This window comes from Scleropages formosus, chromosome 22 (assembly GCF_900964775.1).
Source record: "Scleropages formosus chromosome 22, fSclFor1.1, whole genome shotgun sequence".
NCBI classification, from domain to species: Eukaryota; Metazoa; Chordata; class Actinopteri; order Osteoglossiformes; family Osteoglossidae; genus Scleropages; species Scleropages formosus.
Window position 1 is genome coordinate 7,453,702 of NC_041827.1, and position 18,921 is coordinate 7,472,622.

Here is an 18,921-nt window from a genome sequence, read left to right on the forward strand (position 1 = left end):
TTATTGAAAGACCACTGATAACATCAGATTTCAGAACCAAATGAAATAAACCTTGCATTTCAAACCATCAAAACTTGGCCTTCTGAACAGTCATCACCCAACAGTTTAATAATAATAAGCAATAACCACTAAATGACACTGTACAGCATGAACCAGAGGCCAGTATCTTGAACAAATCAGATATTGTCATTTGTAAGGTGCCTGTACTGTACCTATTTTTCAGATGTATGCCATTGTAACTGTCAGATTCAGTATTTCCACATATGATTATACAAGGACAATTCAACGAAAACAGACGTCTAGAGCATTAAAAGTGGAGTTTACATGTTTTAGATCAGGGCAATTTAAAAAAAAAAATGTTTCATGCCTATCGACACTAAATATTAATTAAAAGTAATAAATTCAAGAAAAAAATCTTAATTACAGCACAAAATGAACATGCACGAATTATGTCTAACATGTGTTGTCTCAGACTCCAGCATTTTACAATGAACTGTGGTCTAATTAGGAGGATGTCTGGTTCTTGAACAAACCAGGCAACTCAAATCCAGCCAAGTATTAAGAAGTTAATTTTTGTACATATAAAAAATAAATACCTTGGGTAGCATTTATTAGAAATGCAGGAGAACAATAAATGATCACAAAACATCCCAAAAAAACAGCCAAATAAATGGAGTCTCAATATTCCGAATGTAAAGGGTTGAAGACGGTTGTCGTGGCATCCTTGAACAATGGGTTTTGGTTCTGTGAGAAAAGCCAAAGAAAGATGACAGCCTGACTGGAACAAAGGTTAGATGCATGCTGTGTGAGAATTTTTATACTGAGTGCCTTCCTAAAGTTTCTCTGAGAAAATAAATACATAAAAGCAGACAATAAGGCACAGTAATTCACACACATTTTCAGAACCGCTTGTCCCATACGGGGTCACGGGGAACCGGAGCCTACCCGGCAACACAGGGCATAAGGCCAGAGGGGGAAGGGGACAAACCCAGGACGGGACACCAGTCCGCCGCAAGGCACCCCAAGCGGGACTCGAACCCCAGACCTACTGGAGAGCAGGACTGTGGTCCAACCCACTGCGCCACCGCACCCACTACACAGTAATTCATAAAGAAATTAAAATATTGTTGACTGGGTAAAATGTTTGAGGACAATTTTCATCTAGGAGATGAGGACATAAACTGGTGTGTAATCACTGCAAAAGATATGAGTAAAAAATAAAAGGTGAAAAAAAAATTGTAAGAAGTATAACTGACATTAAGAGTCTCACTTGACCTTACCTCTTTCCACTGAACATTTTGCTGCTCAAGCAAGAATCTGCGGTACTCCCTGCGGTCGTATACCTCTAAAAGCACCCGGTAGATGATGATGATAGCAATGCCAATGAGGACGACACCAGACACCGAAGAACCCAAAACCAGAGCAGTCATGTCAATAGCTCCTATGGGATGGGTAAAGGTTCTAGTTAGGGTATTTGAGGAACACATATGTTGAGCATTTGCTAGGATTTATGTGATATCATATTTTCATCTGAAATAGCTATCAGACAGTGCTTAGCTCTTAGACTCACCGGGAGCATTGGCATATGAGATCTCGACATTACCATTTCTAGAATCCAGTTCCACTTTGAAAGTAATTGAGTCATTTTGGCAATAGAACTGCGTAGGTTCTTGGATATGGACAAGCTTGGCAGACCCACATTCTTTGGTGCAGTTTCCCACGTCGCCAGCCTTTAATTCATTATTTACTGTACACGTGACACATTTCCTAAGGATGTTACAAGCTACAGTTACCAGTGATGCGAGGGAGAATGCAAAAAGTTACATAGACCACAAACACATTTAGAACAATCAGTGAACGCTTCCAGATGTACACGTAGACACAAAGACACACAGAATGGAAAAACCAATTGAAAGATGGCCAACCTTTTTAACTGACAGCTTTATTCATACCAACTTACAATGTTAGGTGTGTTCAAGAACAAGCTACCTACGATTACTTACCCAGTTATGGAATGGTATTTACCTGGAGCACTTTAGGGTAAGTACTTTACTCAAGGATACTGCAGTAAGAGTAGGATTCAAACTAGGGACCTTAAATTGGAATGTGGTAGCCCTAACCAGTAGTCTACCTACTTTCCTCCTGGAATTAAGGCTCAAATGCATAATGATGTTATGATTTTGTCGTTTTGCCTGAACACAGAGATCTGATGCAAAGTTTAACTGATGTTTGAAAAATAAGCCAAGAAGCACATGCATTTAACACATCCAAAGTCCATTCTGCTACTCACTGGTATGTTTTGCAAGGTGCCACAAGTTCTGTACAGAAGTCATGGATGAAGCCTGCATGGCACTTGCACCTGTTGCATTCACAGTCGCCGTGGTTGTTGCACAGCACGTTGTCTTTGTTCGTACACTTATCCGTTTTGGTAGAACATTCGCAGGTTGGGCCAATGTAGTTAGCGTGACACTTACAAGTGCCACAGTCACATATTCCTTGGCCTGCACAGGCAGAGAGCACAGAGACATATTAAGGTGAACGAAGGGACAATTGTGAACCATGCTACTGTAATGTGGTGCAGGGTAACATTTGATGTTTAGGAGTCTGAAAAATTACCATCACTCATTGTTCCCCTTTTAAAACAATTTTGAACAGAAATAAAACTTGTTTTTCTCTGAGTAATTTAATTTAGTAAAGACTAGATTAGATTTAATTGAGTAAAGATTAGAAGTATGTGCTCTTGTGCACCATTTATATAACTGAATGGCACTAAACCTCCATTTGATACTGAACTAAATAAACTTGGATGAGAAATCATACTGTATAACTTACTTCTGCATGTCTTCTATACTCCTACATCTAGATTTCTGTCTGTTGGTGTAATGTGCTTCTGTATTATTTTCTGAGACGTACATCATTTTGGAGAAAAGCGTCCGCTAAATGAATACATGTAAATCACACCGTTTGAAGAGCAACTAGTGACAGTGCTAATAATTCGTATGTGTAATGTTCAGAGAAGTTGACGTCTTTGAAACGATTTCCTTTGTTTTTACTCATATAATACGGGAATGTCGAAGCCTGGGAGGTGTTTCTCTTTCATCAGCCTCCCTTACCATTTACCAAAGCATCCTCACCATTGCAAATCTTGTTGTTATGGCGCCCGCAGCTGGAGTCATCGCATTCACAGAAATTGCCCCTGAAGTGCCCCCTGCACACACAGGTGCCACACTCACAGATGCCCTGACCGCTACATAGCTGGGAGTCTTTTTCCCGTCGGCATAAGGCTTCCATGGTAAGCGTTGTGTTTCTGGCCCCCTGCCGTTGACATTCACACTTCTGCCCCAAGTGTCCTTTGTTGCAGCTGCACAGGAAGCAACACAGTTATACTGTTGTTCATTCCTGTGTGTCATAATAAATGTCTTTGCTGTAAGAATTCTGCTGATTAAGTACTCTGGACTTATTCATACTTTGTACTATTTCTTGATGTAATGCTTAATAACTCTATTACATTACCAGTACCATAGAACTTATTATTCTCTTGAATCAAATATATCCAAAGGGATTTTAGAGAGTTGCTGGTAAAAATTGACACGCGATACAATAAAATGTACCAGAATTAAGTTCTCATGGCAATTTTCTAAACAACGCAGGCTTTTGTTCCTCTTCTGTGACATACAATAAAGGAATCATCATCATCATCATCTTACACATGGGACCTTCTGTTTCATTCTCTGTAGCAGCAGAACTGTCTTGTGGCACATTGAATTTTGTAGAATTTCTGTACAATATGTATGAAACAGCAAAAATTGTAAAAATAAAATTGTCAGTCTGGGGTAGAAACTAGCCTGCAGACTCCGCACTCGAGGTTCCCATTCCCATTGCAGCTGGGGGATCCCTCCTCCCGGTCTCCACAATTGCAGGCACACAGCGTTTCTACGTTGACCTTCAGCTGATCGCGAATTCCCTGCACCTTGACAAAGAACAATTCCTTCTTCGACAGGCAAGTGGAGGCAGTCACACTTACAGTGAAGCTCACCTGGGAAAGAACAGTGGTCAGAGCAGAAAGTCTCAGAACAGTGCAGTACTGAAAATGATGCGCCCCGCAATGCCTCGCTTCTCCGTACGGTGCAATTTTGGCAAACCTGCTGCTCGATCTTAACGTTGTTGCATTTGCCACTCTTCTTCCAGTCGCTAGGCTCTCCATTGCCACAGTGGGATTTGAAAGAGATGTTCAGGCCCTGTGGTGCCTCCAGGTGCTCCAGTAAGACAGTGGATGACAGGTTCTGTTGAAACCCACAAAGCCACAATCGTAAGGTTCTGCATTATATGTTCCACTCAATGCAAAATTAAACCACATATCTGCTAAATGTGAGAGCTGTGCATGAAATCATTCCTGATATTCCTAATGTAGGAGACCAATTAAGCATAAAAATTGCTTGTTTCACGGGAAAACATTTTCACCATTGTAAAGGTTAATAGGAACAGTAGGTAGTATCCCAGTTACTGCTGTTGCTGCCTTTGTACTAAGTTTGCAGGCTTGACTTCCTGCTGCTTTACCCTTGAGCATGGTACGTGTCCTAAATTACTCCAGAATTTATGAGCTGTATAAATGGGCATATTATTGCAGATAGCTGAACATTATAAGTCACTTTGGAGAAAAGTGTCAGCTAATGAATTAATGTGAGTGGTTAAACAAGCCACACACCAGAAATGGGTAAAGAAGCCAAACGCAGTACTCATCTTAGTGTTTCAAAAGATAACTACTCAAGTAAAAGTACTTATCCAAAAAAGTTTTTTGAAAGTAAAAAAATTATTAGTTCAAAAAACTTCAGGTTCTAAATTTAGTTTAAAAAACATTATTTGTTTATGAACATTAAAAACTATCATATACAGTTTTCAACACATCTATTCAGTAAATTGTATCTGCTGTGCAAGTTCGATATTGTTGTTACGTCCCTGTACAGGTTTTTGGTGTTTTGTTATTCCTTTGTGTTTTTGTGTGTTTTTGCTCCCTGTACAGGTGCGTAGTCTATCATTGGTCACCATCCCTGTCCATCATCATCAGTCCTGTTGTCAGTTCCTCCTTTTGGACCAATCACCTCCAGACTCCTCCATCTTGAAAACCGCTCCATTTCCTAACCGATTTGGACCATTGTCTCATGTTGTTGTTGTTGTTGTTGTTGTTGTTGTTGTTGTTGTTGTTGTTGTTGTTGTTGTTGTTGTTGTTGTTGTTGTTGTTGTTGTTGTTGTTGGTGGTGGTGGTGGTGCATCAGGCCATCTTAGGTTTATTCTGATTTGTTGTCTATTTACTTTGTGTTATTTTGGGGAAAAGTGGACATATGAGTATGTCATGTGACATACATATCTGGCATGTAGTCTTCAGCTGCCTCTCTAGACACATTAGGGAAGAGGTGGGTGCAAGCCCCTGGACTTAAGATTTTTGGTAGATGGAGTAGGTTAGTTAGGGTATCCTAGATGCTGAGGACCCCTCTTGTTTGATTTTGTTTCATTGCTATCCAGGTGGTCTACCAACTTTAGTTTTGTTTGCTTATGTTCTTTGCATTGGTACTATTAATTCCTTTCCTCCCTGAACAGTGTCTTTATATTCTGTAAATGGTCATATTAATTGCCAGGATATCTGCACTGATTCCTACAGTAAAAAGAACTTGCACTTAAGCACCTTTTTTTCTCCCTGTGCATTGTAGTAACTATGGCCTTGTTTGACTTGCAAAGGTTTCTTGATAACTGCTTTGGAACAATTGGGGAATGTTGGAAAGCTGATTTGTTTCTTTGAGCTGACCGCTTCCATATTCAGGTTTCGAGCCTTGCTGTTAGAGAAATCAAGTGTTGTGTTGAGAAAATTGGTTGAATGGGGGCTCCTGATTGTGCCTGATCCTTCAGTGCCTTGTTACCACTTGTCGCCACTCAGCTGATGTCATGCCCTAGTCACCCCTAGATGTATGGGGTTATAACAATTGTCAATGAGGCTAATCAAATGAATTCAAAACAAAGAATCATACTCTAAGTTAACCATGGTTTAGCTGACCCTTTTGTCCAAGGTGACTTAGTTATGTTTGAATACCAACTTTATACAGCGGGGAAAATAATTAGGCAATTTAGGGTAAATACTTGGTGTTTTTTTTTTTTACAGTAGGAAAAGAGATTTAAACTTGTGTCCCTTGACTGTAAGGTGACAGTCCTGGCCACTATACTACCTGCTGCCCCAAAATAAATTATATCATTCATTTTCCTTTTAGCTGACACCTTGTACATATATATTTACAACTTCTTAGAAACTGAAACAGCAGAGTTTTTGTGCTAGAAGTGGTAGGAGTCTGGGAGACAGACCTTCCTCAACAGCAATAGAATGACTGGAATCTGAACAGACATATGTTCTTCAGGCACTACTTTTAAGCAGCATAAAGCCAAGCACAACACTAAACGAGCAAAATAGGCAAATGTCAAACATATTGGCATTACCCATACCCTGTATGCAGGAGAAATTTGAGCCTCTGCTATTACTTACTTTAACCATCTGTTTTATCTGTCTTAGATTCAGTACTTCTATGTACTTTTAATCTTGTATGGTCATGAAATTCACAGCACGTCTAGTTTTATTCTCTGCTCATGTGTTGCTGTCTCTCCATTTTGTTGAGTTGTCTGAGTTTTTCTCCTTTTTTTTTTTTTTCTTCCCCGCTTCTACCACTAGCTTTAATTAGGTCATCGCTGGTTTGCATTACAATCTTTGAGTACTGCATGTCTCTTTGAACCCGGTAGTTGACTGTGGGTACAGCTCCCTGAAACTGGCCTCCTTGCAAATGGCACAAACAAAAAAATCCTTCATTGGTTCCGTGGATGTGCGATTTCTGGCTGTGTGATTTATGAATATTGGAATCTGCTGTTTTCATTCTGAAGACTGGCAGTTATTTTGTAGGCTGTGATGTTACATACAGCACCGCATGGACCCTAAACTATGTGCATTCATCTTAAAAATTTGATGACGTATTGTTCTATAGTTGTGCTCTGTAGTGTTTTTGACCAATGCCAGTCATCTGCAACAGTTCTAATGGTTGGTTTCATATCGCCAACCAAAAGTCTTTAATCTCTTAAAGTAATTCTTTCACAAGCTGCCTCAGTAAAATATCTAATTGTCTGCTTAGTTGTTTACTCATGTAAATAATGTAATGAATTCACTGCTCAAAGGTCTGTATCAACCTATGTCTGTGAAGCCAAACTCCAAACATTTTGCATGGGTTTCCTTTATTAATCGTTTAAATTCTTACAAATGTTTCACTGAATACATCACACGCCTCTAGACACTTTCCCACATGAAGCCTATATTGAAACACTGGCTTTAATTGTATAAGAAAGAAGTAGTCATCAAAAAGCAGAACTGTTCCCACTTTTGTGCTGTGGTTGCGTGTGTATGTTAAACCTACATTGTCTACTGAGGTTGTAGCTTGATGCTTTCAGTGGTTTTCTTTAATTTCCTTCCCTTGCACTACTTTCCATATGATCTGTTGCACCTCACATAGCACAAACTGTCTCATATCTTACAGCACAGACAGTATATATTGGTGTTGAGGGGATTGCACAGGTGCAAGAAAAAACTGTGAATTTTTTTTACAATTACTATTCTAACCTGCAAACACTGGGTCCAAAAATGGCATTATTGCACCAGTTACTAATGAAATGTGGTCTGGTCTTCAACTAAGTAACAGGCAACACAATCTGCTTAAACTAATAACACTTAATCCTCTTGTCAAAACTGCATATAAGATTCAAACATTCATGCTCAGGGCTGGAAAAAGTATGTGAACCTCTAGACTAATGCTTCCCCCCCCAACAGTTGATTGGAGTCAGTGGTCCAATCAATGAGATGGGGGTTGGAAATAGTCTGCTTTATAAAAAGGCACACAAAGGTTGGTTACTGGGCTGCTCTTCTGAAGAAAGATCTTTGTGAACTATACTTTGACAAAGTGAAATTTCAGTGGCCTTTAGGAGAATTTTAGAGATCATCACGCTATAAAAGGATATAAAAGCATTTCTAAAGGCCTGAGTGTTCATCAACCTACAGAAAGACAAACTGTAGATGCAGGAAATTCAGTACTGTCACTACTCAAAGAGTGGGCACCCTGCAAAGATCACAACACAAGTACAGTGGGCAATGTTGGAGGGGGAGGAGGAAAAAGAACCACGGGGTAACGGCAAAGAACCTGCTGAATTCTCTTGAACTTGCCAAAGCCTCTGTTTATGTGTCCACCACAAGAGAAACACTGAACAGGAGTGGTGTTTATAGAAGGACACCATGGAAACCGTTGCTCTGCTGCTCAAAAAAAAGTTGCATATTTCAAGTGTGCAAAAGACCACCTGGATGTTTCACTGTGCTTCTGGGGCAACATTCTATGAGCGGACAGTAGAAATGGAACTCTTTGGTAGAAATGCATAAAGCTATGGTTGGCGGGAAAACGCTACTGCATAACACAACTTCACCCCAAATGTGAAGTATGATGAAAGGAGCATCATCGTTTAGGGCTGTTTTGCTGCTCCAGGGCCAGACAGCTTGAATCATAAGAGGAATAATGAATTCAAAATTGTATCAAGTAATTTCATAGGACGGTGTCAGGGTATCAGACATTCACCTGCACATGATCTCCACTCCCACTCTTAAACTGTTACTTTTAGGTTGTTCTTTTGTGTTGCTATTTATTAGCTAACCAGTTCTATGTACTTGCTAACCAGGAGGTCAAAGTCAATATTAGCAATGGAATATTAGTTAAACAGTCAAGTCAGACAATAGCAAGTTGCAGTCAACTAGCTATATAACTTTTAAGGCTATTCTTGCTGCTGTCTAATTTTGATGTCCTCAGTGGACTAGTGCTAGACATGCTACACTGGCTAAATCAAGTCCCAACAATGTCACTAACCTTATACCGTTTTACCTTTGTTTGGATTTTGAACATCTGCACTGACTTGTCTTTCCATTTGTTACTTTGTATTGTTATGCTGGAATTTTTTTTATTAGACGGTTGGCAGCTGCAGTGATTAGGGACTTAGAGCTTTTGCAATTTAAAGGTTGTCTGTTCAAATCCCAATCCTTCTATTGCCTTCGAGAAAGGCCTATATGTTTAACACTTGCCTATTTTGCTTAATTAGTTTTTAGTTTTGCACTTGGCTTCATGCTGTTTAAAAGGAATGCCTGAAGAACATATCACTATAAAAACAGTGGCTCCATTCTATAGCTCAATGTTCAAGTTAACCATTACTTTTGAGGATGTCATTATGGACTCACCCCGTAAGCCTCTGAGATGAGCTGTACCACATTGCTGGAGTCATTCTTCAGTTCCCCCACCACCGACTGAGGGATGAGCTCACTCAGTGCCTGATTGAGAGAACATAGCTTGTGAGAAAGACACCCATCACATTATACACCATCTCAAGCACCTGTTCGCCAAGAACAATGGCAGCATGGCTGACCTTATAGGCTGGAACGCTCTTCTCCGTAACAGCGAAAATGAGCTGAATATTGTTGGCCGAGAGAACCCGGGAAAGGTGACCAACTGAGGGGTAGTCCTAAAACACACACCGCGGAATCAGCCAAAAATACATCAACGGGAAGAGGTAATCATTTGAAGCTGGATGTTAACTTGTTGCCACTGAAATGAGCTGAGCTACAAAGCATTGCAGTAAACAGAAATGAAAACTAAGATGATGGGAACTTGAGCAAATCGATATGAAGCGTTGCATTCTGTAGGAAATGTGACTTTCAAAACAATGATTAATTTAAGATAAAAAATAACATGGTAATAAAATGTCATTGTAGCCTTTTTGTTACATTACAGTCAACACTGATAATAAAATTACTATAGTATTGTGTTTTTTTTTTATTTACTTGACACCTTTCTCCAAAGCAACTACCCAAGCTACTTACAATTATTTACCCATTTATACAACTAAGAAATTTTACTGGAGCTTTTTTTTTAGAGTAAGTTCCTTGCTCAAGTGTACTGCAGCTGGAGGTGGAATTCAAACCTGCAACCTTTGCGTTCAAAAGCAGCAGCTTTAATCACTACACTAACAGCTGCCCATGTAATATAGGATAGGTAGTGACCACTGCTTTCTTCATATGCAAACTTCATATGTTTATAGAACAGTTTGGTGATACTGAGACACCCATAGTGTGTGAGTGACAGAGAAAAGGTGTGTTCCACTGGTGTGTGGATGAGTGACCCATTGTAAGTAGTGTATCTAGCAGTGTAAGTCACCTTGGTGAATAAAGTGTGTGGGCTGATAACACTACATGGGGTTCATTGGAAGTCGCTTCGAAGAAAAGCGTCTGCTAAATAAAGTAAAATAAAAACTGAATACACACACACACACACACACATTTTCAGAACCGCTTGTCCCATACGGGGTCGCGGTGAACCGGAGCCTGCCCGGCAACACAGGGCGTAAGGCCGGAGGGGGAGGGGACACACCCAGGATGGGACGCCAGTCTGTCGCAAGGCACCCCAAGCGGGACTCGAACCCAGACCCACCGGAGAGCAGGACCGTGATCTAACCCACTGCACCCCCCACTGAAAACTGAATACATAAAATTAATTTAAAAAATATTTTAAGGGGGTTAGATCAATGAATGTACTTCCACAGGAGACTTATTAGGTATTAAAACATAATAAAGAAAGCTATATGTAAATTAAATAATTATATGTGAGTCTGGTGATGTACCAGCATTCTCCTGGGCTGTGGGATCAGATATGGGCGGAAATGCAACTCTCTCTCTATGAAGTTTGCATTTTCTTCTCGTGTTTTTGTGGAATTCCTTCTATGCTGCAAAGACATACATCTGTGGTGAATTTGTGTCTCAATTTTTCTTTAGTTTGCATGAGTGAAGGAGTGTGTGTAATTTCCCTGTGAGGAACTTACATTCAGTCCAGAGTGTACCCTGCTTCACACCCTATGTTGTCAGAGTTGAATTTGGACCAGTGAGACTCTGCACAGGGGTCTCAGTTTGCAAGTTGAGGAGCCAGTATTTAAAAGTGTCTTTTCATTTTGCATCACTTTGAGTCAGATTGTACAATTTAGTCTTACATCCAAAGAGGACCTTACTACTACTCAGTGAATTCACTTGTTTAGCGTTCCTTATTTCATGGCTGTAAAATCACCGATAATCACTTACGTATTCATTGCCCTTGTCATAAAGTCCATAACGGTTTAGGTGACATTTCCCATCATTGGGCTGGTAGATTCCTGCCAGTCTGCCATCACCAGCCATGTGGAAAGTGTCATCAGATGTGTAGACCAGAATACGGGTCACATTACCCCAGCCAATCTCATCCTGCACAAAGAAACCTTCACATCAGCAGTCTACACAATTTTGCTGTTCTTATCTACCTTTGTGATGTAGCTACCTTTGTGGCTTCTACATATCTATTACCAGTCCAAACATTTATTTGTTGCAAAAAGTTGAACAAGTGATTTTGATAAATGAACATAACTTATCAATTAGTGGTCATCCTCACCTGACAGACTGCAACTTGCATCATGGCGTCAAAGCCACCCTCAGGGGAATCCAGGTTGCCTGAGATGATCTGCTTGCTGACCTGCTCTCTGAACTCTCTGGCGTCTTCAGTGAGCCGAAGCACATTTCTGAAGCTGAAGGCTGGCTGACAGGTGTCAAGGCGGCTGGGACAGGGGTTAGCCAACTTTGCTTTCACTGTGCTAACATAAGGCATGCCTACTTTGTCCACAAAGCACCCAAAACCTGCAGATTTTGGCAACAGAGCAAAAATCACATGGCAGTTCTTGACATAAAAAGGAAGCAGATTCAAGCAAGGATTGTTGTTTGTTTCCCACGGTGAATAACAGTTCGGACATTTCATCCAGTGTCCGCACATTTCTTAAAAATATTATCAGAACCATACAGCTGTAATGTTAATATCTACAAGTAGTCACAGAGACTTACCATTTGTTAGGAAAGACATGTCAAGCTTCTAGCAAACAATATGGTAGTTAAGAGTGCTTTAATTTGTGAGCTCACCAATACTTACCAATCCTGACCTTATTTGTGACTCTCATAAGAGTGTTAAGGATCTCTTGACCCAGAGTCTTGATTTTCTCAAGGTCATCTTGCATTGAGTAGGACAAGTCCATGAGGTAGTACAAGTCAATAGGGTAGCCCTCTGCCCGTTTGAATGTTACTGTGAAGGTTTCTGGAACCCCTACAAAAAAGATTTAGACATGTTGGTCCCTCAACTGTCTACAGAGAACTTCCGGTATCTATGGGAGAGCTGATGGAATATAATAAAGACCACAGTATTGGTACAGAGCTCTGAATGCGTAAGGGACACTTTTACAAATTTGTTGTCAAAGTATCCTAAAAAGAGCACTTAATAGCCTCCTGGTTCCCTGGTAGCAGAGGGAAGAAATGAATGTATCCTAGGATGCATTGATCAATGTTTTGACCAGACACATGGCAGAAGAGGAGACAAAAAAGATGTCACTCACCAACCCGAAGCTTTAAGTTGAGGTTTTGCGGCCGAAGTTGAACCACATTTTCCTTCTTATTTTGAAGCTCCGCGTCTTTAAGGGGATCTACAGATGGCTCAGGGTTAAAAATGTTCTTTTCACTACAGCGTCTCTTTTCGAGGGCCTCCGGAGTATCACAACGTCTCTCGTTTGATTCCCCAGACTTCAGAAAGTCCTGAAACATAGACATTTGCTGTAGGGTTTGATGCACTGGCTAATGCCTGATCCTTTGAAACAAAACATCTGTGTGATCGATCAAGAGAATGGAGGTGTACTCCTCACTGAAACACACATTGGATGATGTTTTATTACATGAAATGTGTAAAACTCTTTAAAAAAAGTACTAAATATAAGTCAAATAGGGGGTGCGGTGGCGCAGTGGGTTGGACCAGGTCCTGCTCTCCAGTGGGTCTGGGGTTCGAGTCCCGCTTGGGGTGCCTTGTGACGGACTGGCGTCCCGTCCTGGGTGTGTCCCCTCCCCCTCCGGCCTTACGCCCTGTGTCACCGGGTAGGCTCCGGTTCCCCGCAACCCCGTGTGGGACGAGCGGTTCAGAAAAGGTGTGTGTGTGTATAAGTCAAATAATTTATGTGAAATTTTCTGTTTCTGTTCCATTTGTAATAAGGAGGCAAATTACTAAAAATTACATTGATTCATTATTTCTTATTTTCCTTAGTTTCCAGGTGTTGAGTAGCCAAAACCTGAAACTGAATTTAGCAAAATTTGGGGCTAGGGCAAAAAAAAAAAGTTTAGAAAGGAAGGGAGATGGAAACTTTAGACAGTTTAAGTTCACACAAAAAATTTTAAAGAATGTAATTATTTGTGTGATTTATCATGTAATTATTATTCATTATCTTCTCCAAAGCAACTTCCAATATTAGGTCTTTATGCTCAATTAATACGTACAATATTTATTTTTTATTACAAAAAAGAAATTATCAGTTAATTGATTCAACATTCAAATCATTTTAATTCAAAATTACTGGATGTAACCCTATAGATAATATATACACCCTTTATGCTGAATGCAATGCAAGGCTAGTTACTACCTCTAGCTGAAAAAGCTCTTCTGCAAATTGTCACCACTGTCCCCCCCCTTTTAATACCACCACTAAAGTGTTCTATTGTCTCTCGGGAGTATGAAATGGGAATGAAAAAGAAGACCTTACACTGAAAAGCCCTGAACGAAACATGGAAGGTGTCACAATTTAAAACTATTTATCTGGAATATTTAATAGCAAGAATTTAAAAATATTAATTCTATGGGAAACCTCTATAGTTTTAGTGGATTTTAGGTGATTAGGAAATAGCACTTTTTGCTCATATACTTTATAACAGCAGCGTATAATAATCATCATCACCATCATCTGAACCGCTTGTCCCATAGGGGGTCGCGGGGAGCCGGAGCCTAACCCGGCAACACAGGGCATAAGGCTGGATGGGGACACACCCAGGACAGGACGCCAGTCCATTGCAAGGCATCCCAAGTGGGACTTGAACCCCAGACCCACCAGAGAGCAGGACCTGGTCCAACCCACTGCGCCACCACACCCCCTGCTAGCAGCATATAATTTAAAATGCAAATAACCAAAAACTGAAAACTGTCCATGGTATTGAGAAAGGTGCAGATAAGTCTTATGAAGAGCAAAGAAATGAACTTCAATATTTTGATCTTGCATAATTCTAACATAATTCCATAAAAAAACAATGTAAAGAATGTTTTATTAATTCTTCTGAACTGGAATCTGAAATCTTAAAATGTCATCCAACAACAAATCTTCAGAAATGTTTTCCACTCCAAGTATTCAACGTCCAACCACAAATATCAACAACATTCTGCAGATAATGTTAATTTGAAAAGAAAATTTGTAAAAAAAAATGCTCTGGCTGACCACACCATACTACTTTGCTGCAGTCAGACTTTGGTGTAAATGGTCTATAAACAAGGTTTGATTCACAGAAAATACCAGAAAGACGTAACCCAAATTTTTTTCGTTAATTTCGACATTTGTGGCCGGTTATTAACGGCATTATTGATGTGCTGTCTGTTCATCGGCTTCTACAGCTGCGATGAAACGACCAACCACAGAAGAGTCAAGCGTTGGTTTGTGTCGCGTATCAAGACTGGTTCCAGAGGGCTCACCTTCTGTTTGCACCAAGCACAGCCAGGGCTCTGCAGGCACTGATTGCACGTGGGCTGAGATTCGCATCCATCGGCTGATTCTAAGAAAAAAAAAAAAAAAAAAAAAAACATGCAATGCAGGTCGTCCTGTACGTTCACGAATTCCGTGTGGCGGAAAAAAGTTATTCCGCACACTTGCATGTAGGCAAGCGCACCTGGACGTGGTACTTGTGGGGGTATGTACACCGGGGGCCTTTTAGAGGAGTTTCAAATGCGGTGCGTGTGCGGTGTTTACTTTCTGTCCAAATTCATCTCGAGCAATGTTACGACAGAGACATTTCACAGGGGGTGCAGCCCTGGCGTTTTCGACTCGGGCTGTTTTCCTTGTACAATTGAGAGAAGTGGTGGTCGGTCAGAGAAGCGACTCGTGGTGCTCTTACCCAGCGTGCTTGTCAGGCCTGGGAAATGCAGAAGAGCAGCCATGGTTAGCCATGCACACTTCATTGTCTGCACAGAGAGGAAACAAAGGGAAAAAGAAACTCCTGAGTTCATCTGGCGCACTGCACTCGCGGCACATGCCGAAACACATTCGGCTAAAACCCTGCCACGGTCATTCTAACTGCAACTAGCGCTTGCTGGCAGGCGGTTTTCTGTCCTCCCAGTAAGCATTCCAGCTGTAATGGGAAAGAAGGTTTTACTTTAGCAAGGCCAGCGCTGCTGATAGTTGAGAAATGTGCCAGAAAAAAATTGTTTCAAAAATTCAAGATTTGTATCTTATTTTATTTCCGGATGTTAGTTTTCTGCCGCAGTCCAAAGACGTGAGTTTCGGCTGAACTGGTGCCTTTGAATTTCCCATAGTGTGTGTGTGTGTGTGTGTGTGTGAGAGAGAGAGAGACTGTGCTCTGATGGACTGGTGTCCTGCCCAGGGAATACCCTGACAGTCGCCCAGTGCTCCCGGGATAGGCTCTGCCCCACCGTGACCCTGCATAGGACAAGCTGTTGATAAAAAGGCAGAAACGATAACTTTATTTATTACAGTGATGATTTTCTGTTCATCAAACATGAAATCAAAAAATAATTTCTTCAAGTAAAACGGATTCAGTGAAACCGTTCCCTGAAGTCTCATCATTTCATTAAATAAAGAAACTTAAAAATTTCAAAAAAATCATCTTTAATGCAAGAAGATTATATGTTTTTGAAATTTTTCAGTTTTGTTTCGGAATGTATTAAATATGGTTAACATATATATGTGTAAGGGGGGCACCGTGGCGCAGTGGGTTGGGCCGCAGTCCTACTCTCCGGTGGGTCTGGGGTTCGAGTCCCGCTTGGGGTGCCTTGCGACGGACTGGCGTCCCGTCCTGGGTGTGTCCCCTCCCCCTCCGGCCTTGCGCCCTGTGTTGCCGGGTTAGGCTCTGGTTCCCCGTGACCCCGTATGGGACAAGCGGTTCTGAAAATGTGTGTGTGTGTGTGTGTATATGTGTGGAACTCATATCTGTTGTCAGAGAGTTCAGAACTTGTCTTTTAAGTAGGGCCTTGAAACTTTTATTTTATTCCTCCTTCCAAGTCTCAGCCAGCTTTCACAACAGCTGTGTTCTGGCAGTTGACAACGAGGCTAACCCCAGCTCTAAACACCAGCTCCACACGTGTTCTCCTTTCTAGCACCCCATTGCAGGTGGATCATTCATCACGCATACACTTCCTGAAAAGGAAATATTTCAGAAGACGCAGACATCAAGAGCAAAAGAAAAAAAAAAAAAAAAACGACCGCAGACCAGATGTCTGATTCGAACGAGATAACGGCACCTTCTGCACAACTCTTGTGCCACGGACGCCGCCAACTGCAGCAGAAACACGCGAGTCAACACCGCTGCTACCGTGCACCACATCACCGTCTCCTCTTTAGAGCACCGTCATCTTCCTTCCTATTCGAAATAACAACAGGTTTATGAAATTCAGTTTGGGATTTAGTTGGTTCTTTGTGATCAACTGTGATCAACTTTGTGATCAACTTTGTGATCAGCCAGATGAAGGTATTGATATTTTCATTTAAAAGACAAACCCTTCCTCTTTAACTTTTTTTCTTAGAGAGATTTTAAAGAAACGAAAACGGATAAGCAGGATGAGGTGGAGGCGTGAACGGCACTGCCGCCTCGCAGCACCTGGATGCTGCGAGGGGACCTGGGTTCGATTCGACTTACTTAAAATCTGTTAATGACAATTTCCACATCATTTGAGTTACACAACATAGCATGTTCACATGACTTTGATATAGTTTTGTATTTTTGACTGAAACCATATTTGCATGTTTTAATGGGAGCAGAAATAAAATGTGCTTTGAACTGGACCTACTGCTGGCCTTTGAGGAACTGTAGAAAGCTGAAGAAACATGCTCTGAGATTTGCTACCCTCGCTGCAAGAAATTTCTCGTGAGGGAGACGACACATCCTGAAGAAATGATCGGTTTTAGGTATCACGAGAAGACTCTTTTTAATGATCTGCCACCTCACAGCTGTTCTTATTTCTTGCGGCAACACCTTACGGTACACAACAGCTTTGTGCGACTAGAGCAAATCCACGTGTGTCATGAAGTTAAAGGATCAGTGCTAAAGTTAAATGGTCGGTTTTATGATCAGTGTGCGAGAATGGATAACGGCACCTTTGGAAAAAAGACAACTAATCCGCACACACACACCATGTCTAAAACTGCTTGACCTGAGCAGGGTCACGGCAACCCAGAGCCAAACCCGGCAACACGGAATGCGGGGACGCACCCAGGACGGGATGCCGGTCTGTCGTAAGGCACCCCAAGCAGGACTCGAACCCCAGACCCACTACAGAGCAGGCCCCAGGCAATCCCGCTGTATCGCTGCCCCCCGCCTCCCTGCAGCTAATGCAGAACTCTTCTATTGTAGAAGAAAGATGTTCCACTCTAGGTCATCATTCCTCACCTGTTGAAGGACAGGATCTGACCGGATAGAGTACGAAGAACAAGAAGGAGAGATCTGAAGATTTTAGATGAGCTGGTGAAAGCCGAGCGCTGAACCCCTGGTTGCTTTAAGTGGTTTTACTTCCTGCGACCCCATTCTTATGCATAACTGCTCGGAAAATTCAACGTGGTAAGAGCTCAAATTTACTTTACGGTGCTGTAAGTAGACGTTACAGCAAAAGGAGTATGAAAAACTGTCGCACACAGCGTTTATCAAAATAAAAACTGACTGAAAATGGGAGTGTAGATTTTGAAAATCAACATAAAAGTAGGACATCACAGGTCTAAGAACATTTAGCAGAGAATAAACTAAACGCCTATTACTGGTAACATTTTGCTTTCAGAGTGCATTAAATGTGACGTAGTGAGAAATATCAGAACGCGAACCACCGGGATACTGTGTAATTCGTACATTCCTGAGAGCAGATGCTCATGTAGGATAAAGCATAAAATAAAGAGAAATATTTGGTATTTAATGACAGATTCATCTTTTTGAAATTTGTCCATGTTTAAATATTTTTATATTTTTGCTATCAATAGTGAAGTTTTTTCTATCATACGTTCAGAATATTTGGGCACACTACCTAGTCTACTCCTTGGATCTAATTGACTTGATATACAGAACAAAGTTTGCCATTTTTCTACGTATTACTGCTTTATTAACGTTTATAAATTCCCTGACAGTTTCTTAAAGGTTTGGATTTTACTACAGGCAATTTTATCTCCTAGTAATTTCTTAAATAACAAATTGCTAAGCAATACCATTCATATACCATCTGATTTGAAGCAAGCCAAATGAGCCAAGAAATATAAAAGTCAAAAGCTTAGTAACAGCTGCACTAATATAAAAGTTAGTAATAAAAGATCTTACCAAATCTTACTAGTTATCTGAGAATCCAAGCTGTTCAACAATCCAAATGATCACACTAAAAGTTTATTTCTGCTTCTGTCTAAATGTTCTGTTCCGTTTTTATGCAGATACGTTTTCTGATCAGCAGAAAAAGTCGTCTAGCACTGCCACCAAAAAGCCTGTGTAATCTGACATCTGACCGCATGAGTAACACTCTCCAGTGCTTCCTCTGTCTCATGCAAATGAAATGAAATCATCGGCGGGTCTCACAACGTAGGAAGTGGTATTTGCACTCAAATAACTTCAGAATTAGCTCCACTTTAAAAATATTAAATAAAATACAGATACTGCCACTGTGTGCAGCTGGCAGAGAACACATGCTATTTCATCCCACACAGCAAAGGTTGGTATATGTGGGCTGTCACCATTCACCTGCT

General features: G+C 40.9%; 1 protein-coding gene across 3 annotated transcripts; it reads right to left on the reverse strand.

The window, feature by feature from the left end:
- Positions 1-386: 386 nt before the first annotated feature.
- itgb7 (integrin, beta 7) lies at positions 387-18,671 on the reverse strand. 3 transcript variants are annotated; one of them, XM_018725634.2, is made up of 16 exons: positions 18,506-18,671; positions 15,089-15,155; positions 14,670-14,749; positions 12,508-12,703; positions 12,051-12,221; positions 11,523-11,764; positions 11,180-11,338; positions 9,478-9,573; positions 9,293-9,382; positions 4,143-4,283; positions 3,846-4,036; positions 3,135-3,361; positions 2,291-2,501; positions 1,571-1,767; positions 1,281-1,441; positions 387-744 (listed from the first exon to the last, which is right to left on the reverse strand). In XM_018725634.2, exons 2-16 carry the CDS (start codon positions 15,150-15,152, stop codon positions 679-681), a joined length of 2,292 nt encoding a protein of 763 aa, XP_018581150.2. In that variant the 5' UTR covers positions 15,153-15,155; positions 18,506-18,671; the 3' UTR covers positions 387-678. The 3 variants fall into 3 exon arrangements, with proteins under 3 accessions (XP_018581150.2, XP_018581151.2, XP_018581149.2); XM_018725635.2 differs by lacking the exon at positions 387-744 and having other exon boundaries at positions 1,070-1,441; positions 3,234-3,361; XM_018725633.2 differs by lacking the exon at positions 387-744 and having other exon boundaries at positions 1,070-1,441.
- Between the last annotated feature and the right edge of the window lie 250 nt (positions 18,672-18,921).